Source organism: Stylophora pistillata, chromosome 9, assembly GCF_964205215.1.
Source record: "Stylophora pistillata chromosome 9, jaStyPist1.2, whole genome shotgun sequence".
NCBI lineage: Eukaryota > Metazoa > Cnidaria > Anthozoa > Scleractinia > Pocilloporidae > Stylophora > Stylophora pistillata.
The window spans coordinates 545,039-563,637 of record NC_142527.1 but is presented as its reverse complement, the minus strand read 5'-3'; the positions used below and the strand labels follow the sequence as shown (position 1 = coordinate 563,637).

Here is an 18,599-nt window from a genome sequence, read left to right as displayed (position 1 = left end):
AAAATTAACATCAAAATCAACGATATATTTAAGCATCTAAAAATGAAAACGCATCGGTGCATGTGTCGTCTTTGATCTAAGCGCTTCCATTTTAAGATCTCAAGAGCATCTTTAGAGAAGAATATTTGGCCATGTCAAGAATGAATTTAGCTGCCTTGTTTTTTTGGATTTGAAGATCGTTCATTAACTATGGCTTTCAATGACTCTCTGACAGTGAAATAGTAGGTAAGGTATTGCTAAGATAGAGTTGTATATAGTTTTCTGGAGTAGAGAAGTATTATCGTATGTCAATTAAGGTAAAAAGTCAAAGTAACGAGCCTCATCTGAACTGCGAGAAGAAGTCACACTCCATGGTGGTAGCCTGGGGTTCTGGTAATGAAAAGAATTAGAGAGAGATGCCGGTACAGTCGGAACCTCGATTATCCGGACCTCGATTATCCGGACTTTTCAATTATCCGGGCTTTTTCTGTGGTCCCGTTTTTTTCATGATTATTAATGAGCTTTGATCTTCCAAACTTTATGAGGTAAAAAAAATTCAGAGATTATGTCTAAATTCAGGAAAAGTGCGTTTAAAACAGCGCATTACCTCCTCTGCTTTCAAAAGATCGAGCACTCGGAGAGTCATCGAAGCAGACTTTTAGAATTTAAAGTGTGTTTTCTTTATTTCTTTTGTTTACGTTATTGTCTCATTAATATTCATATTTTCGATTATCCGGACTCTCGATTATCCGGACTGATTAAAAGGCCGTTTACACGGCAGAAAAATCGGGTATGGACGTGTCAAAAAAGTAGTACGGACCGCATAATTTTAGCCGTTTACACGGATGATGTTTTATCACGGATCGGACAAAAAGAGGCATAAGAACCAAGTTAGCAAGGTTGCGTTTACACTGCAGTTTTTGGGGGACCAGACCAATTTCTTGCATGGGACTACAGTATTTGGTACAGCTGTGTGCTGTTATCGAACATGTGTACCGGCCGCACTGATTTACTCGAATAAGCGCCGCGGCGCTTATTTAATTTTTCGCGCCACAAGTGCGGCGCTTATTCGAGGGCGGCGCTTCAGTTTAAAAATTGTACCAGACAAATTTATTTTTTCTATATTTTTATTGAACGGTACACTTTCTATCTGTCAATTTTCCTATGGACTGATGCTAAACTGATAGTAAATCTAGAATTCATGCGGTGAAAAAACCCCGAGCGTTTAATAACCCGAGCAGAGAAATACAGTCACTTTGAACTAAAGAACATCACATTTAAAGAATATAAATAGCCGATGCTGTGTTAAAATTGTTTTATAGTGTTTTTCCTGGTTATACGGAATTCCTCGAATAAGCGCTGCATCGGAGGTGCGGCGCTTATTCGAGGGCGGCGCTTATTTTTTTGTCCCAGATGCGGCGCTTAATCGAGGGCGGCGCTTATTCGAGTAAATACGGTAATTCTTGTAAACAAAATAGCGACGCGTGATACATACATACATACATACATTTATTTGGTAAAGCAGGTTAAGTTAATACATGGCAGCAAAAAGCTGATGTGGACCTGCCTAAAATAAATTAGATAAAATAAGAGTAGGATGATGTAAAATGTATAAATAGAAACAAGTTAAAAATATACATAGTTATCGTCCGGACTCGTTTTTTCTTCTGGTTTTGGGGCCATAGACGACTATGGCCCCAAAACAAGAAAAAACACGGGTCCGTACCCATCCCCCAAAACATGGTACGGATTGTTTACACGGGCAAAATTGTCAGGTCCGGACTCCTTTTTTAACAAGTCCGTACCCGATTTTTCTGCCGTGTAAACGGCTTTTAAGTCCTAACGGGGCCGGATCATCGAGGTTCGACCGAAGCATTTCCATGCACAAATTTCTGATTAGAATAAATTTTAGAAATGAAACAATTTTTAGTGTAATGGAAAAATCCGAGCCCCAGATAGGACTCGAACCCACGACCCACCGTGATCTGGTCGGATGCTCTAACCACTGAGCTACTGGAGACTCTATGGTGAGCAAGGGTCAATTTGTGGGCCTAGACTGGAACCGCATCGCGCGGCTACACAGCCAAGTATTGGTAATATATTTTAAGACCCCTAAACTAGTTAGTTAGTAAACTAAAATAATTGAAGTAAAATAAAGTAAAGTAAAATAACTGAAGAAGAAATTCTTGCGAAAACTTAGAGCAATGATAATAACATGTTGTGACCTCAAGAAGGCATCGTCAGAGTGACGTTCTGGCTCCCATCAATAACCAGAGGTGAATTTCTCGTCACAGTTTCGATACATTTTCCAGCAGAATGGTGATGAAAAGAGCGAAATCAATCAACTAAGGATATTTACTGATTTAGCAGTAAATCATCAGACGTTAAATTATAACTTGATAAAGAAATGTAGGGCAGTAAATAGATTTAGAGTGGTAAAATTGATTAAGGTGAAAGAATCAAGTTCCTCTTCTGTCCTTCCATTCTAAAAACTGCGTCGAGGAAAGAGTGGAAAATAGTAATTCTTCAAAGACGGAAACGAGACGGATTTTAAAACTAAAACTCTAATTGGCCAATCGACTCCCGCTTGTAGTCTCGTAAACTCCGATCCAGCTGGTTATTATCATCTAAATATGAGTTGTTGTTTTTCCTCTTCAAAAATAAACGATTAAGAACGGATAAGCAATTGAGTAAATCTTGCAGGAAGGATTTTCCAGGATTTACTCTAAAGATTAGCATTAATCGGTTTTTGAGCTCTTGCCCCTTGAACGTGCGGTCGCATTAGAGACAGTGAGTCGCATGCTCCAAGGTTGGATGAACGTTGTAACATTTTGAATTAAAACCCTGATCGAAAATCACGTCACGAGAGTTACGTTCAAAGGGCGCAAGCTTGCGCACCTGGCAGGTTATAAAACTGCTAGTCACGTAGGCTGAAATTATTACCTTGCGCTTTTGTTTAGCTCAGGCCGTCAAGTGGGGTATAAAAGTTTCGAAATCTAGCAACTGACTTGAAAAAAAAGGTGAACTTTTCAAAAAGCACTGCAAATCAATGGAAAGGACAATCTCTTGGCTACACCAATGGGTATATTTTAGAGGATAAAACGGATAATGCGGGTGAAACGTGGGTGGGCACGAGGTGATCATGGGCGCTTTCCATTGAACAAAAATCACCTATTCAAAATGTCGGTATTTTCGCTGGTCGAATGGAACGTGTCCGGCCGTATCCAAGAGGGTACACTGAAAACGTATTCCTAAATTTTCGAAAACTCATCGCGGAACTTTTCCCGTTCCATTCAATTTCAGACCGGAAATCTCGAAAATTTTGGTCGAATGGAAGGCGCCCCGTGGCACCAGACGAACTGGGTCCGTCGTTTGACTGCTGGGCAGCAGGCTGCCAGGCGCTTTTCCTTTTTTTTTTTTTTTTGGCGCGAAAAATCGGTGACGCACGTTCGGGCAAATTCAGTGGTGATTCCCGGCTCGGTTGCATCATTTCTCGCTTTTCAGCTTTTCTTTTTTCTTTCTTCCCTTGTCTGGGAATTTGGGTCGGGAATATCGATAAGATTTTTTAAAAATGAGTGCGTTGTTGGTGGGCGGAAAGCGCTGCAGCCATGCGGTCGTCTGGAAAGGTAAGATGGTTATTCGATTCAGACATTACAAGATCTTGAAAGTGTGAACGAGTGCTCTTGTCTCATACGGGCATTACGTCTTAGAAACTCCTCCAACAAGTGTTCGTTGTCAGTGATGTAAGGAACTTGGAAAAACTACCTTAAAAAAAAATGGCGACCAATTTGAAATTATGGCGGACAAGAGTAAAGTTTTTACCCATGTCACAGACCTTCTCGCGTTCCTCAACATTATCACTTGTCTTAATTATGGAATTGATCAGAAGCTTTTATTTTTTGTGTGTGTACTCTATGGCAACAGTGTGGTGATGTACATGACTTAATGATGACTGTCAAGAAATAGAGGCTATGTTCTCCATTCATCAATTATATGTTCCTTCTACCATTGTCAAACTGACCATGTGACCAAATGATGACTGTCAAGAAATAGAGGCTATGTTCTCCATTCATCAATTATATGTTCCTTCTACCATTGTCAAACTGATCATGTGAGGATATTTACTCCCATGGGGAATGGTGGGGTGACCACTTATTACACGTTGCACAGATTAGGGGTATGGTAAAAATGATAGACAATGCTACTTTATGCCCTGATTGACCACTTAATGTACAAAATCTCGCTAAAAGACACTACTTACTTTGATTTTGGGAGAGAAACATGGATTCAGAAAATGAAAGATTATTCTTAGTTTTATTTGAGTGGTCTCGCTTTTAGTGACCATTCAATACTGGTGAAATACAATACAAACAGGCTGTCGAGACTGAGTGAAACATGACCACGACTGTTTAACAGGTTTCAGTTTGATAGAAGAGGAAATAACAGTGATTTAGGGGGAAATATTTTGGGACTTTGACAACTGACTGAGTAGTAGTGGGTGACTGCTTAATATGGTGCCGCTTAGCCAAGGTTCCACTGTATGTTGTAGGGGGGGGGGGAAGGGGCAGGTGGAGGTACAAGGCATCCAAGGAAGATTGGAATGAGGGAAAAGATACCCAGCTTGGATTTAATTCATTTGTCTCATTTAACAGTTGTCTCGTTAATTCTACTTAGTTCTTATTAACTGAGCGGGAGGTCACCAGTACACACCGAACGCAGTGAGGTCTGTACCAGCGACCGAGGTCAGGATTCTCCCATACAGACCGCCCTAGCTCAGTTAATGAGATGTTTATTATGTGGCTGTGTCTTGTATGCCAATTTTTTATATTCTTTGTACCTTTTTTTCTAGACTGGTCTAGATGCCGGTCTAGATGGGAAAATCTAGACCGCTTTCAATATTGATTTCAGCAAATCAAATTCGTGAATTCGGTAGTTCCCAGTCGTTGTGAGACACAGGGAATAATAAAGTATAATAATGGAGGCACCTGGGTCAGGATTTCAAATTAGTACCCTAAATCAGGGATTTCACAGTTGTAGCCAAGACAGACTGCCAGCTGAAGTTTCAAGTGAGGTGGCTTAAAGATGGCAAACAATTGTAGGTGTGTAACCTTCAGAAAAGCCCATTACGCTTTATCCAGCCAAAATTCCGCAGGTGATCACTGCTTTTCAAACAACAAATTTCACCAGTAGCTGGTACTTAGTGACAACCTTGGGATTTAGACTAGCTTGCATTGAAAGCTGAAAGATTTTCATTTGAAAAAGTAGCACAGCCTCAACATGCAAGCCTTAGGGAAGCCAGCCAGTAAGGGGCCTTTGTACTGTCTATATTGCACAACCCATTACAGCTTGTGTGCTGGCTATCTCTTCTTTAGTTCGATGATGAGAAAACAAAAGATGTCAATATTCCTGTTCACAATTAAGGCAACTATTGATGTGCTCAAAAGTGATTGCTGCAATTTATTCACAAACCAGCAACAATCATTGTCAATGCTTTTACGGAAAACTTTTCATTAGTCATTAGAATAAGTTACTTGATAAGTTTAGTTGATTTAATAATATATTAATATGTACAATTAATACTTATTAGAATAACATTACTTCAGCAAACACTAACAGCAACACTTAAGAATAAACAATTGGCACTCTTGAGCTCACCAAACATACACATTTTAGGCCACAAATCTTTAAATGATAGGCCCCCTGTATCAGTTCTAAACATTAAACAGAACTAAAAAATCCCACACTGCTCCATCAAAGAAAAACCAACACCGACAAACAGTGTAGAAAGCTTTAAAAAGGGGAAAAGAAAAGAAAAAAGGAACCACTTGGACCAGTTAAACCAAATTCCAGAATTAAAAGCAAAAAGAAATCAGGATTTGGAATATTCTTCTGATTTTAATTGCATTTGTCATGCAAGCCTATTACTGGTTCCATGATAGCATCAAATTACTGAGATGTTCCTCAGCAAAATTTGTTGTCTTACTGGATTACTTCCATTCAACCCTACTAATAGTTCTTTTCCTATTCATTTTGTTTCTTCAGTTTAGTTAACATAGATGGCGACCCTTGTGCATTTTTTGCTTTTACGTGGTGTCATATAATAACAACTTGTCAAGTATTTTCTTTTACAATCTGGCATTTTCATCAACAAAAACAACAACAAACAAGCCCTCACAAAACAATAACCATAAAACGTTTTTCCTAACGATGAATAATAAGGCAAATGATCTGTAAATAACTGATACAAACAAAATGAGAGCCAGGTTGTAGTTTACATAACTCTTTCGTTTGATTCTAGGCAGAACAAAAAGTTGAAATGATTGACTTTACTGAAGCACAAACTTGTTTTGTTTAAAGAAAGCAAGTAATCACTATAATTCCCAGAAGTTGTATTAAATTACTGCACCAAGCAGTTTTTGTGTTTGTTTTTGCTTTTCTTCCCTGCGTCAGATGTTTTGACAACCTGTGGTGGGGCTCTTTCAAAGAAACCATCTTCTGTGTAGGTAATTCTGGGACGCCTAAGACGCTTTGATGTGCTTTTATCCACTGGATTAGCAAATGGGTCTTCCCAAGGTAACTGAGTTGATTTACTTGCGCTAGGATTGTTTCCTCGTGTCTTGTGCTCCTTTGGAGTAGAGCCATTTCTATTGATCATGTGTTCTTTCCTTGCTGACATATATGTACCTGAAGAAGTTCTTATGTGATTACACCGTGGAGGGGCTGGTATAGAACTTGGCTTCCAAGTCAAACTTTCCAAAGATCTTGACAATGGCCGCGCCTTTTCACCCTCACCGAAAAAACACTTTTTACTATTATCCTCAATATCTATATCATAGTACTTCAGTTGTCTTGCCTTTGATCTATAACCAGAACTTCTGGATGTTCTTGAGTCTGAGGCATATCCTGAAGTGTGTTTACTGGAATTTCTGGATGTTCTTGAGTCCGAGGCATATCCAGAGGTGTGTCTGCTGGAATTTCTGGGTGTTCTTGAGTCAGAGGCACATCCAGAGGTATGTCTCTCCTTTACTTTGACATGCTTATGAGCCTTGTTTATTTCTCGACTGTCCAACAAATCCTTTGTTCCATAGTGACTATCCCTGCTCTCAATAGTCCCATAATTACTGTCTTTGGTAGACTCAACATCCAGTGGTGTAGCTCTTATAAAGTCAGAGGTACTCTCCTTGTCAAATATTTGAACTTGGTAACCTCTGTCAAAGCTATCAACTGCTTCCCTCACATTTGACAGTGGCTGGAAATTTTGCCCCCTGTGGTATCTGTCATTGTCAAAATTAAACCCACCAAAGCTTCCTCCTTGGACACTTACACTGTCAAAGACGTCGGTTGAATAACCAGCAGTTTCAATATGACCAAACACTGTGCCAGCCAATCCTCCAATTCTTACAGGGCCATCATGGTGATGCTGTCTATCAAAGGTCCCCACTCTGTGTTGGGACAAAATCCCTGAATATTGGCCAATACTGTCACCATCAACACTTGGTTCATAAGGAGCACTCAACCCCCCAGATGCTGAGTGAGTACTCGAAGTCACATAGTCTGACTCAAGTGTTCCAAGATCAGAAGTGCATAATTCCTGAGCAGCGTAACGTTTTGTATCAAAACCTGGTTGAAAATCAGGAAATTGTTCATGACCTTGGTAATCTGCTGGAATGCGGCGACTGCATTCTGGTGAGCAATAAATTTCTCCATTCTTGGGAAGAAAAGGTTGTCCAAGGAGAGGCTTGCGGCAGTTGTAACAACAGTAGCAATTGTCTGTTGCATGCCAGTGTTGTCCATTGTGCATCATTTGACTTGCATCTGGGTCAATTGGTTCCCCACAGGCATCACAAAATTCAGCATTCATTGATTTGAAACAATGACAGCAGAGTGGGTTTCCTTCCCTCATTATGTACCGCATACCTCCAAGTGGACAGTCGCATTCAAAGCAACAAAAATGGCTCACGTGCCAACACCGGTCTTCAGCTTCTGTGCACTGCTCAGCAAAAATAATCTAACAAGATGAAGAAAACCAAACAATGTAAGCACATCATCTTATGACATGGAAGAGACATTTACAGGGGTGAATAACAAGCCATAAGAGTGTACTGAGTATTGTTGGTGTCACTTGCAAGAAAGTAAGCTATACCTAGTCCTCAGGAATCCCCTACTCTTGGGGTATTAAAAAAGGTTCATGAAGTCTCACTTTCCTTGATAAAATTTCTTAAAATTGAATTACCCCATCACATGCAGCACACCCTGGCCTTAATGTCTCTGCCTGGTGCCTTCCAATTGCAATTTTTTGCTTTGAGTAGAAATGTCCTTGGGCATTTAACTTTTCCTTGGCGTAATTTCACAAAATTTATTCACCTCATCGCATGCAGCACATCTTGGCCTTAATGTCTCTGCATGGTGCCTTCCACAGAAAATCCGTCCATCCTTGTAGCAGTAGATCAAATCCACTAGAAGCTCCTTGCAAATGTAACAAACAAAACAGGAAGCATGCCAACTTGTATTCTGCCCAGCTCTTGGTGCAAACACTGCCATGGATCTAGGGCTGACACAATCACCACACTGCAATAAGAAATAAACAGCGAGTTCACCTTTCATTTCCAAGGGGGGAGGGGGGGGGTCACAGTACTCCTACTCACTTCATGTTACAGACAATACCATATGCACAGGCAGGTATGCATGCCATAAAAAAAAAACTCCTTCATCAACTTTGGCCAACTCCTTTCATCAACAAAAACAACAACAAAAAAGCCCTCACAAAACAAAAATGTCTTACCTCCCTACAGCTGTAGCCTTCTGCGACATCTGGAATTTGTTTTACAACTCCACGATCTATGGCGTCTCTTTTTCTTAATGCCACAAAGATTCGCAATTCTCTTTTCTCTTCGTCTGTTAGGTCATTACAATATCTTGCCTCACTGTCATATGGTGGCAGCTGCACTATGATCTGTTTGTTTCGGTGTCTTTCTCCAATACTGTCAATGTATGGAACCTTTTCCTCTGGAAGTGAACTCATGTAGGCATGAACCTAAAATTGTGACATAATAAATTAAGTTTGTCTGAATCATGTGATAACACATATTTCATTGCAATGTAAATTGGAGTCCTTTAAAGATACAAAGATATGTGATACAAATATAATCTAAAGCTGGTTCATACAAACTATGTTTCATTCTCATCAAACCAAAATCCTCATAGCTGAAAATTTTCAAAAAACTATAATTTAAAATTTATGAAGTGAACCATGATGATGATCATGTGATGAAAAATAATTGCAAAGCTTTCCTCAAAGACACACAAAAGGAAATTATTCAATGTTTTTGAATTGACAGTAACAAATATCAAAATAATGATACTCTTCCAATGATATTCCTAATCTTATTTGTAACATGAGAACCACATTGACAACAATTCTCACTTGAATACCATACAACAATATTATACTGATCCAAGATATCATTGTGAGAGAACAATTTTTTAAGGTCAACTCCACTTGCCTGCTCAGGGTTTAGCCCTGGTGGAACCCATGCATACTCATCTAATGCACAACCACTATCATCATCACTAGGAAGGCCAGAATGGTTTACATCTCCTAAGTATACACTACATCCTGTGCGAGCATCATCCTCAATGATGTTGTGATCCTCTCTAGGACACTTGCAGTGCTGACAAATTTTCCTGCAGTTTATTATAGCAAACCAGTTAAGAAAAAGACTGGAAACAAATTAAAAATGATAAAAATTATCTAACTTTAAGTTTCTGTGGTCTGATTGGACTTTCAGTTCAAAACATAGAAATGTGAAAATTTCAACAAAACATCACAAAATCAAATACTTAGCATGAATCAGAAAGCCACCAAAAAATTCACTATTTTGTTACAGGTAGTGTAAATTATACAGATGATAGATTAAAAGTTATTTTTGTTCTTGAAAAAATGAATTAAAAAGTGTGAATCTTATGTATTTGTAATGTGGTGCAGACACAATGAAGCCATTTATGACGATTTTTCTTTCAACAAGTTACCTCTCCTTTGAACAAAAAGAACACAGAGAAGAAGACAGGTTGAAGTAGACAGGTCAAAGGAGATGTGTCTGTTAAGTGTCAAATAAGTGTTTATCCCACTGTGTCAAAAATAATATCACTGGAAAGGAGATGAAATCCAGCCGATCATATTCTCACATTTATGTTCATCAGGAAATTGAACTAAATAAGTATTCAAGATAGACAGGAAAAGTGTATTGAAGTGTTCTTGAGAGAATCATTCTACACTGTTCTTTCTTTTTTTGGATTGATTTCCAAAAGGCTTTGTGCTAGAAATAACCTTAAATGTAGAACATCTGTTCGACTGATTAGCTTTAAAATAGGAAATGTACTGAATTAATAAAATTAGCAAGCTTGGGCATGCCTAAGAACTGCCTCAAATGTATTTGAAACAAAACACAGCAAGATAGAAAATCTACAAGTCTGAGAACTGCCTTCTTTGGTCAACCAAAGGCTAGTATGCACTCACAAGATTCTACTGTTTAACAATACAAGAGTGGATCATAGGTATTATTCCCCACACCAACACAGCCCCTTTGTTATAAGTCCCATTAGATCAGTTGCTTTGTGATTTGGCACCTTCTAAGCACAGACTGTCAAAATTAGTTGTGCTTAAAAAGCCATGTATGCTAATACACAGCCTGTTAAAAAAGCAAAGCAATTTTAAAAGATATTTAGTTCAAGTTGACACTCTACTCTCGTGTGTCATAAGTCTTGTTTGCTTATGCTTATTTTTTCTCTGAAGAAAAAACTAAAGAACAATTCAGAGATTTGTCATTATATGTACTTACTACACTACATGAGGATTATTATCACACACAAAGAAGAAAAAATAAAACCAAAAAGATCTTGTATGACAGGTTTTTGATAAAAACTGGTTACTGGAAAGTTAATATGATCTATCCTTTCAAAGGTGCCAAAAGTGATGTGGAATATAACTTTGTATGTATTATGGCCTTCGTATTAGTACCCATCAAAATTGTTGTCACGTTTTCTGTGCCTGTTTCCTCTCAGCATTGCTAAATATTGTTCAAAACCAACCTTTAAAACGGTGGTTTCGTTACATACAACAAAATAAATTATCTGACAGAAATAACCACAAAGGCTAAAAAGATACAAAATATAGCTCTAGTCTTGGAAACAATCTAACACGTAATTGAATTAAAAATATATATATTTTATGTTCATGGAAATTTAACAGCTGTCTCGAACACTATATCAAGATAAAACCCAAATAAACCACCATCTATTCAGCTCTCCAGTTCTCCACCTCCAGGAACTCGAAAGTTGTCAATATTTTGCTTTCACATTGCAATAAGCTATGTATAAAATGAACATTTTCGTAAGATTTGTTACTCAAAGAAAAGCCGATTTTGAATAATCCCTCCGTGAAAACACAATCCCGATTTGGAGACTTAATTTAATGTTCAACGCGTTACGAGATTATTGCCGCAGCTTTTCCTGTATTTACACTTTGTTTCAAAGAAGACCACACACCTTGTTAAAGAATGATGGAAGAAATTTTCGCTTTGGTGTGCACTCTAAATTCAAAATATAATAATAATGAAGTTTACTGAATTCTTATGTAGTCTTCCCCTTTATGATATCTAGACTCAAAACTAATAACATTAAGCTAATAACAATGAGATCTTTAGAGAAACTTTGTCAGGTCGACAGCTCTTCTTATCCATGATATAGACGAGGTTTGTTCGAGAAAATACGATTTATCTGTCAAACAAAGCCGTTTACCGAAGAATGAATCAATCTAGTCTTGTAATCGCAATTTCTAAGGCGTTTTCTTATTTTCGTAAGAGCGAGTCCTGTAATAGGAACGCAAATGTATATTTAGCTTGAACTAAACAATGTCTGCCTAAAGTCCTTATGATTTTATTTTCATCGAAATGGAAAATTGTCACCTTTCTGAATTTTGCATTTGAATAAACCTGCCAGTGATTTAGACAAAATTACATTTTTAAACAGCGCTATTTAATTTGGTGTATCAAAAAGAAAATTTTCGATTTTGCTGTACCATCACATACATAAGCAACATTGAAGACAAAAGTTTCCACGTTCGAAAAAAAAAAAAAACTGGTCGCCGGTTTTCTCTCGGTAACTTTTTCACAGAAAAATTCGAAGTAGGTGAATTTTAGAATCACGAGAATTTGCCACCTCTTTTTGGCAGGTCAAACATGTAGTTCGTGATACTATTCCCGCAGGAAAAACGATACCCAAAGTTTTCCTTATTCGACATATTCCTTTCAAATGAAGATCCGAGAATAAACAGATTTTAAAAAAATGCTATCGTCCTGAGTGTAGATAAGGAATTAAATCTCTCGAACAGCTTACAGCCATGTGTGTGAGCGACATTTTTGTCCAATAAAAATGTCGGTCGAAAGAGACAGAGGATGAAATTCTTTGTGCCTGTAGGAAGCAGTGACTCAGATTAGTATTACAAAGGGCAACGCACAGTGCGCTGCGACTGAAACTTTTCTGCTCTCGCGTTTGGGATACCATACACACATGTCGTTAGATACTGATAATAACGGCGGTGTTTTTTAGAAGACCGATAAAATACAGTGTACGAAATGTGCGCGGTAGCTGGTATTTCTCAATTTCAGCGCGCGCCCAACAGTTTCCGGGCTAGGAAGTACTAAACGAACTCGACGCTAATTAAGAGCATAATTCGCTCGTGTTTATAACCGAAGTGTCCACTCCGTAGGGACAAAGTAAATCTCGTATTTAGATTTAAATCTCGCTGCTTAATTCGTTAAGCTTTCATTTTCCAAAGCTATGTATTAGACATGATGAGTCAGACGTCAAAAGACCAAAATACTTTGAGTTCCCACCCGTCTTATCTGCACTTGACAGCTCGGTTCACCACTAAATATCCTTCCAAGATCGCAGTACTTGAGAATTCGGAAAATGGGTCAACCCCTTTCCACGCAGCTATAGGATTGTCTGTTATTACGACTAGAATTCAGCTTAATACGACAACATATTTAATTCAAAGCGATTATTCCGCTCAGCGTTGGGTTTTTGAGCGTAGAAGGCTTTAGAAAGAACGCAGTGGGCCTTCGAGCGAAAGGGGTATGCCACTGGGACCCGTGGCGGATGAAGCGATCCTAAACAAACAACCACGAGAGTGTCAAGGGGCGACAGACAGCCTTTAAAGAAAAGCCTCTCGCGTGCTTATAAACTTTGAAATCAATCCGCACCCCCCGTTCAAAAGCCGACCGAAAGAGATATAACTAATGTAGGTACAAGACATGATGTTCATAAGGGAAGCCAATTACAACAATCAGTGCCTAAGAGGCCATAAAATTAGGTCAACTGTTGTCAATGTTGATTTCTCCAAATCCATACTCTGTCATCTGTTTCACTTTCGAGAGAACTGTGAGTTCGGAAGCGCAGGAGGAACAGCGAACTGCAGGGAATTGTATCTTTCATGTTGACCCTTGCTATGGACGTACGGTATCTCGAATACCAATCTAATCTTTCGGACAAAACCATACACTGTTACTTTGTGATGGCGTCCCGATTCTTGATATACAGAATTCCAAAGCACATTGCCCCTCAAGCTAAATTGTTTCATATTGCCTTAGGCAAGATAGGTGCAGTTCTCTTCAATAATCTGCGCTTAGTTTGCGTGCCACTTCAGAGTTACACAGACGACAATCGTGCTGAGAACAAAAGCGTTTCTTAGCCGTTCTTCGTTCACTTGAATACGGAACCTGTTGCTCAGTGCAGTGAAACAATTTACTACCTACCGCCAGTAATGTGCGGAAAATCCTGGACACATATCACCGCAGTTGTTGCAGGTTTTCGCTCTTTGCTCCTCGTGTGCTACCATGGTTTGCTGAAAGTCATAATGAAATTCCGTCAGTATCCACACCACACTCGTTCCTTTATATATGGTATACATCAACATTTTCGATTGATAACCAGCCTAATAAGCAATCGTTTGAGCTTAAATCTTCCCTCACCGAATACATTATCGTCTTCTTCATTGTTTCTACACCCCCTTTACACAAATATATACGCAAACCAGTTTGAGTTTGGTACAGGGGCTGAAATTTTCCCTCAGTTGAGACATAGAGGACCAACGGTTCAAGTAACTCGCGACGATATCTAAGCCAGCGAAACGTGTGCTCCTGCGCTCCTCGACAAACAAAATCAAACACAATCTTTTCTAGCAGTTGATTGACACTATTCTGACGGTAATTAATGCCTAATCCAATCAGAAGCGTTACTGAACATTCCTGAGTGTCAACATCACTTTCTCTACACAAGGTGAGTGCTCTTTGATTTCTCAGAGCCAAGGAGAAAACTCCTGGACGCTAACCCTTCAATTCCTCCCACTCAGCAAGGAAATGCCTGTCTACAAGTTCTCCCTGTTTGAAGTTATTTTCTGTTTTTAGCAAAGAACCAGCTTTGTACGCGCGAGAACATAATGCCGAGTTATTAACCAATCGCAGCCTTTTATCTGTCTATTGTGAGTTAATACACAGGAAAACAAATGATTACCTCTTGAAAAACGAACGGTAATGAAACAACGTTTGTACAATCAGAAAATGCGATGAACAAGGCTCAAGGTTTTTATGTTAGGTCGCATGTTTTGTGACTACGTGCGAGCATAATGTACCACCTGCCTGAGTGGTGATTTTGAAAAGTAATACACTCGTAATCACAACTCTCACCCGTGGAGCTAAGAAGTCAAAAGACAATTAAACAGAAGTGTAAACATTCAAATACACGTGTAGAAAGAAGTGAATACTGAGAATGCGGCTGAAGAACCAAGATAGAATGCTGATTTTGGCAGCGGGTTGAGCGCACGAGTCCTTGAAAACATTGAAACGGAAGATCAAATATAAGAATAAAGAGGAATAAAGAAAAAATACAACTAAAAAATTTTCAAATGAGATTAAGACAAAAACAACCTAGCCGAGCTGGTTTATTTTTCGCTCCGATTTGTATTAGAGCGTTTAGTTCATAATTGCAAAATTGATGAAAAAGTGTTAACCAAGAGACCTGAATGGTGCGGAAGGCAACAAGAAAATACGGACGTCTACAAAAAAGTATTCCTCGAGGAACAATTACACATGAAAAGTAACACCGAACGCCGAATTGTTCCTTTTTATCGGATAAATTGCCGCGGTACTGCTGTCAGAGAAAGGGCAACAAATGCTATTCCTACATACAGTATTACGATTGTATGTTTTCTATATTGTATACCGATGATTTTTTAAACTGTAATGGACCTCTCTTTCTCAGTTATTTTCTTGGCTGGTTGCGGGTAAATAAAAGGATAAAGAGGGCGAGCGGAAATCGGTGTTTTGCTTCTCCGGTTTCTTTCGTTCACGAATGGATCGTTAGACAGATTAAGAAAAATATATATTAAGCTACTTGTAGTCTATTGCCGTCGTGTTGTGAAGAAAACTTTGCATCCGGAACGGAGTGAATCAACCGTGAATCAACCGTGAATCAGTTGAGAAATAATCCGCCACCCGCCGCGTAGGATTCTGATATTAATTACTCGGAGCATTTAGTTCTCTGCGTGTAACACCTCCTTATTACCAACGACAAAGAAACGCTCCAAGGAGGAAAAATAGCATCATTTGTGGTAAAACAATGCTTCTGTGATGTTTACTCTTGCATGTTTTGAAAATGGACGCAATAGAAATTGCTGAGCGGTGATTTGTAGGCCAGGGTCAGACGGACTCACTGGGCCTGTCGCCAAATTAAGAGGTTTACTGGTTACTGAGCGCTTTGGGTTTCAAGTGAAAAGAAAACAAAAATTAAAACTTATTATAGTGCACCCAAAGAGTCGGCGTAATGCGTGGGCAGAAGAGAGTAATAACTTTTAGGCAATTATGTGGTGTAGACTTAAACCGGATGATAATCGTTCAAGCTGGTGAAGTTTAAAAATGGAAAAAAACTCGTCGCACATGGCGGAAAGTGCCCTGATTTTTTTTTTTTTTCGAATATTTTTCAGTGACGCTTCGAGTGCAAGGTCCTATGTTTTCCCATAATCGTGATTTTGTTAAAAAAATAATAACTTTGAATCTTTGTATGCCATTTCTTTCTCCAAAACTAAGATGTTTCCAAAAAAGAAAGTGAACGTAGTTCGTGCCCAAACAGCCTGTGATATATAGCGAAAATTGAACTAGATTAAAGCAAATTGTAGAATCGTGTTTTGATAACAGAAATTAGGTTTTCAGGTGATAATTACTGTAGTCCGTACTTACGTGATATCCTCAATACTTTGCGTTAAATCGTGAAATTACGTTGAATGACGAGGTTGTAATTAATGCAGATAACTGGAGCCGTAACGTTACTGTTCAGTAAAAATTCTCGATAACGAAAAAAGCTACCGTCAATTTGACGCCATTTCATTGGATTACCTCTATCAGACGTTTCACATTTAACCCTTGAGCCGAACAGCACGAAACACAGTTCTTGAACTTTTTCTTTTTTTTTTTTTTGGTTTAAAATACACTAGGCAAGCGAGCTGACTGTTAGTGAGTTCTTCACCATTTCCTTCCTTGAGTAGATGTCAGAGGAAAGGTGAGAAGATAAACTTACCTTAAGATAAACATATCAATGAACAAAGTATAGTAATGAAACAAATAAATAACACAATTTACAGCAAAATTAACCGTAAAAAGTGACAAGGAGTGTAGCTTCTCTCCCTGAATGAGATGCCGGTCAACTCCAGACCGCTATCTCAGTCTCTTCTTATCAACATTTCATTAGGTCAGCGGATGACAGTTGACTGGTACCTCAGTTTATATTTTGGTTAGCAATGGGGCGTTTTAACCCAACAACTGGGCTTAAACCTTGAATACTCATCCTGAACTCTAATGTAGGTGAATGTAAACCTGAGAGTAATAAATAAGCTATGATACTCGCAAAAGTTAGAAATGCGTCATTAAAATACTTAGTTATGTGTTGTTCTACTGACATTCAGTCTAACATAGTAAGGCACGCACGTCGTGCGGTTATGAGAGTTTATACAGCAGCAAGGGAGAGGCGCAGATTTTTTTTAAGGCTATTTGCTTTAAAGAAAACATTGTGTTCATGTTGATATTACGTGGGTAACACAAGGCATTTGTTCCTTTTTTTTCCTTTTTAGTAGAGAATGCATGTTATGCGCAAAGGTCGCGATCATGATCATCAGTCCCAGGTTCCTCTCTGAGTACTTTGTATTCAGAGCTATCATTAATTTCGTTAGTCTGAACTCCGTTATGATACTTGCGATCCAGAAAAAATGAAAAAAAGCCATTGTTAAGAGTTCACCGCTTTATGTCTTTTCGTGTCCTATCGCCGTACACTCCATGTTAAGTTTAAACTTGTCTTCCTTAACAAAGGCTTTCTGCACTGTTCTAACAAGGTAACCTACGCTAATGAAAACTTCGAGGAGGCCTTTGTGATTTTCGTGAGTGCTTGAAAACGCTCTTTGGGTATTTCTTGTAGAGGTGTTTGTAATTCAGAGTCCATGACTCAACCACGTGAATTAAATTTGATTTGATTTAACCACAGTTTTTCTTATGTTGCCGCAAGTTATTTGTACCGAAAAATTTTGATGTCCTAGATTTCCAGACAGTATCGCCGTTTCTAACAGGTTTTCTCGAGGCAAGGTCATCTTAAATGTAGAGAAAAGCTGTAGCGTCGACAGAGACAATATGCTTATGCATGATATTTAAACAAAACACTCACCCAATTTCATGTGCACGTGGTTCATACAAGATTTGGCAAATTCTTTCTTTAAAACTGGCCACCGTCGTCCTTGATTAAGTTGAAATACACTTGCGATGTTATACAGACAGAATTCTTCACCTCTGAAAAAATTAATGCCGAAAAAAGCAAGCGATGGAAAACAATGGTGGCTGGTGGAATGCACCTGCTGATATGCGATACTTATTCAACAGGAAGGCTCTGTTTTGAATGTAATTCATCTTTATTTATCTTTCTCTTCTTTGTCATTAATCTGTTTTTCTTTCACAAGCACGCACACATTGAGCGCACAGCTCCACGGGAAATGAAACATTTAGACAAGGATTAAGCCGTAGATAAAACTACAACCAAGTTTGTTGTAATCTTTCTCATCCATGAACTAACGTTTTTTAAAGTATTTTTCAAATTGAAAAGGAGGCACTCAAAATACGTTACTAGATAGAGTTTATTTGTCAAGTTGAACCCTTTCTGCTGAGGAAATTGCTTTTTCCTGTTGAAATCTTTCCTCAAAGCGCGCGTCGGTTCTTTTAAGTCTGATGACCTTCAGTGTGTCAGCATTCACCTCCTAATTGGCGCCATCATTTATCACGCGAGTTTTTCTTATTACTTTTTCATTGTCATGCACCATCTTTACACTTTGGACCATGATGTAATGTTTTAAACATTTTGAAACTGTTGTGCGTTTTCATGAATACGGGTCAGCTTCCTCTCATTGAGATCTTTTACTGATATGAACGTATACGTTGAGTAGCTAAGAGGGTGGATTTTATCTACCGTTCTGTTTGATCATGTTCTTAAAATAGGTATGACTTATCATGGCGAAAAAGCCACGATGTAAA

At 38.6% G+C, this 18,599-nt stretch overlaps 1 protein-coding gene across 2 annotated transcripts; it reads right to left on the bottom strand.

Annotated features, from left to right (window-relative positions):
- Positions 1 to 5,411: 5,411 nt before the first annotated feature.
- Positions 5,412 to 17,875, bottom strand: LOC111333946 (uncharacterized). 2 transcript variants are annotated; one of them, XM_022939604.2, is made up of 6 exons: positions 17,743 to 17,875; positions 13,794 to 13,882; positions 9,483 to 9,663; positions 8,762 to 9,013; positions 8,344 to 8,547; positions 5,412 to 7,987 (listed from the first exon to the last, which is right to left on the bottom strand). In XM_022939604.2, exons 2-6 carry the CDS (start codon positions 13,874 to 13,876, stop codon positions 6,377 to 6,379), a joined length of 2,331 nt encoding a protein of 776 aa, XP_022795339.2. In that variant the 5' UTR covers positions 13,877 to 13,882; positions 17,743 to 17,875; the 3' UTR covers positions 5,412 to 6,376. The 2 variants fall into 2 exon arrangements, with proteins under 2 accessions (XP_022795339.2, XP_022795337.2); XM_022939602.2 differs by lacking the exon at positions 17,743 to 17,875 and adding an exon at positions 14,010 to 14,202.
- Positions 17,876 to 18,599: the final 724 nt, after the last annotated feature.

Excerpts from the sequence above, each read along its gene's own strand:
- LOC111333946 (XM_022939602.2), bottom strand. The coding sequence starts at position 14,033 with ATGAAGAAGACGATAATGTATTCG. Across the intron at positions 13,883-14,009 it reads AGAAGACGATAATGTATTCG|CAAACCATGGTAGCACACGA; the intron begins GTGAGGGAAGAT and ends TATGACTTTCAG. Across the intron at positions 9,014-9,482 it reads CAGGGCTAAACCCTGAGCAG|GTTCATGCCTACATGAGTTC; the intron begins GCAAGTGGAGTT and ends TCACAATTTTAG.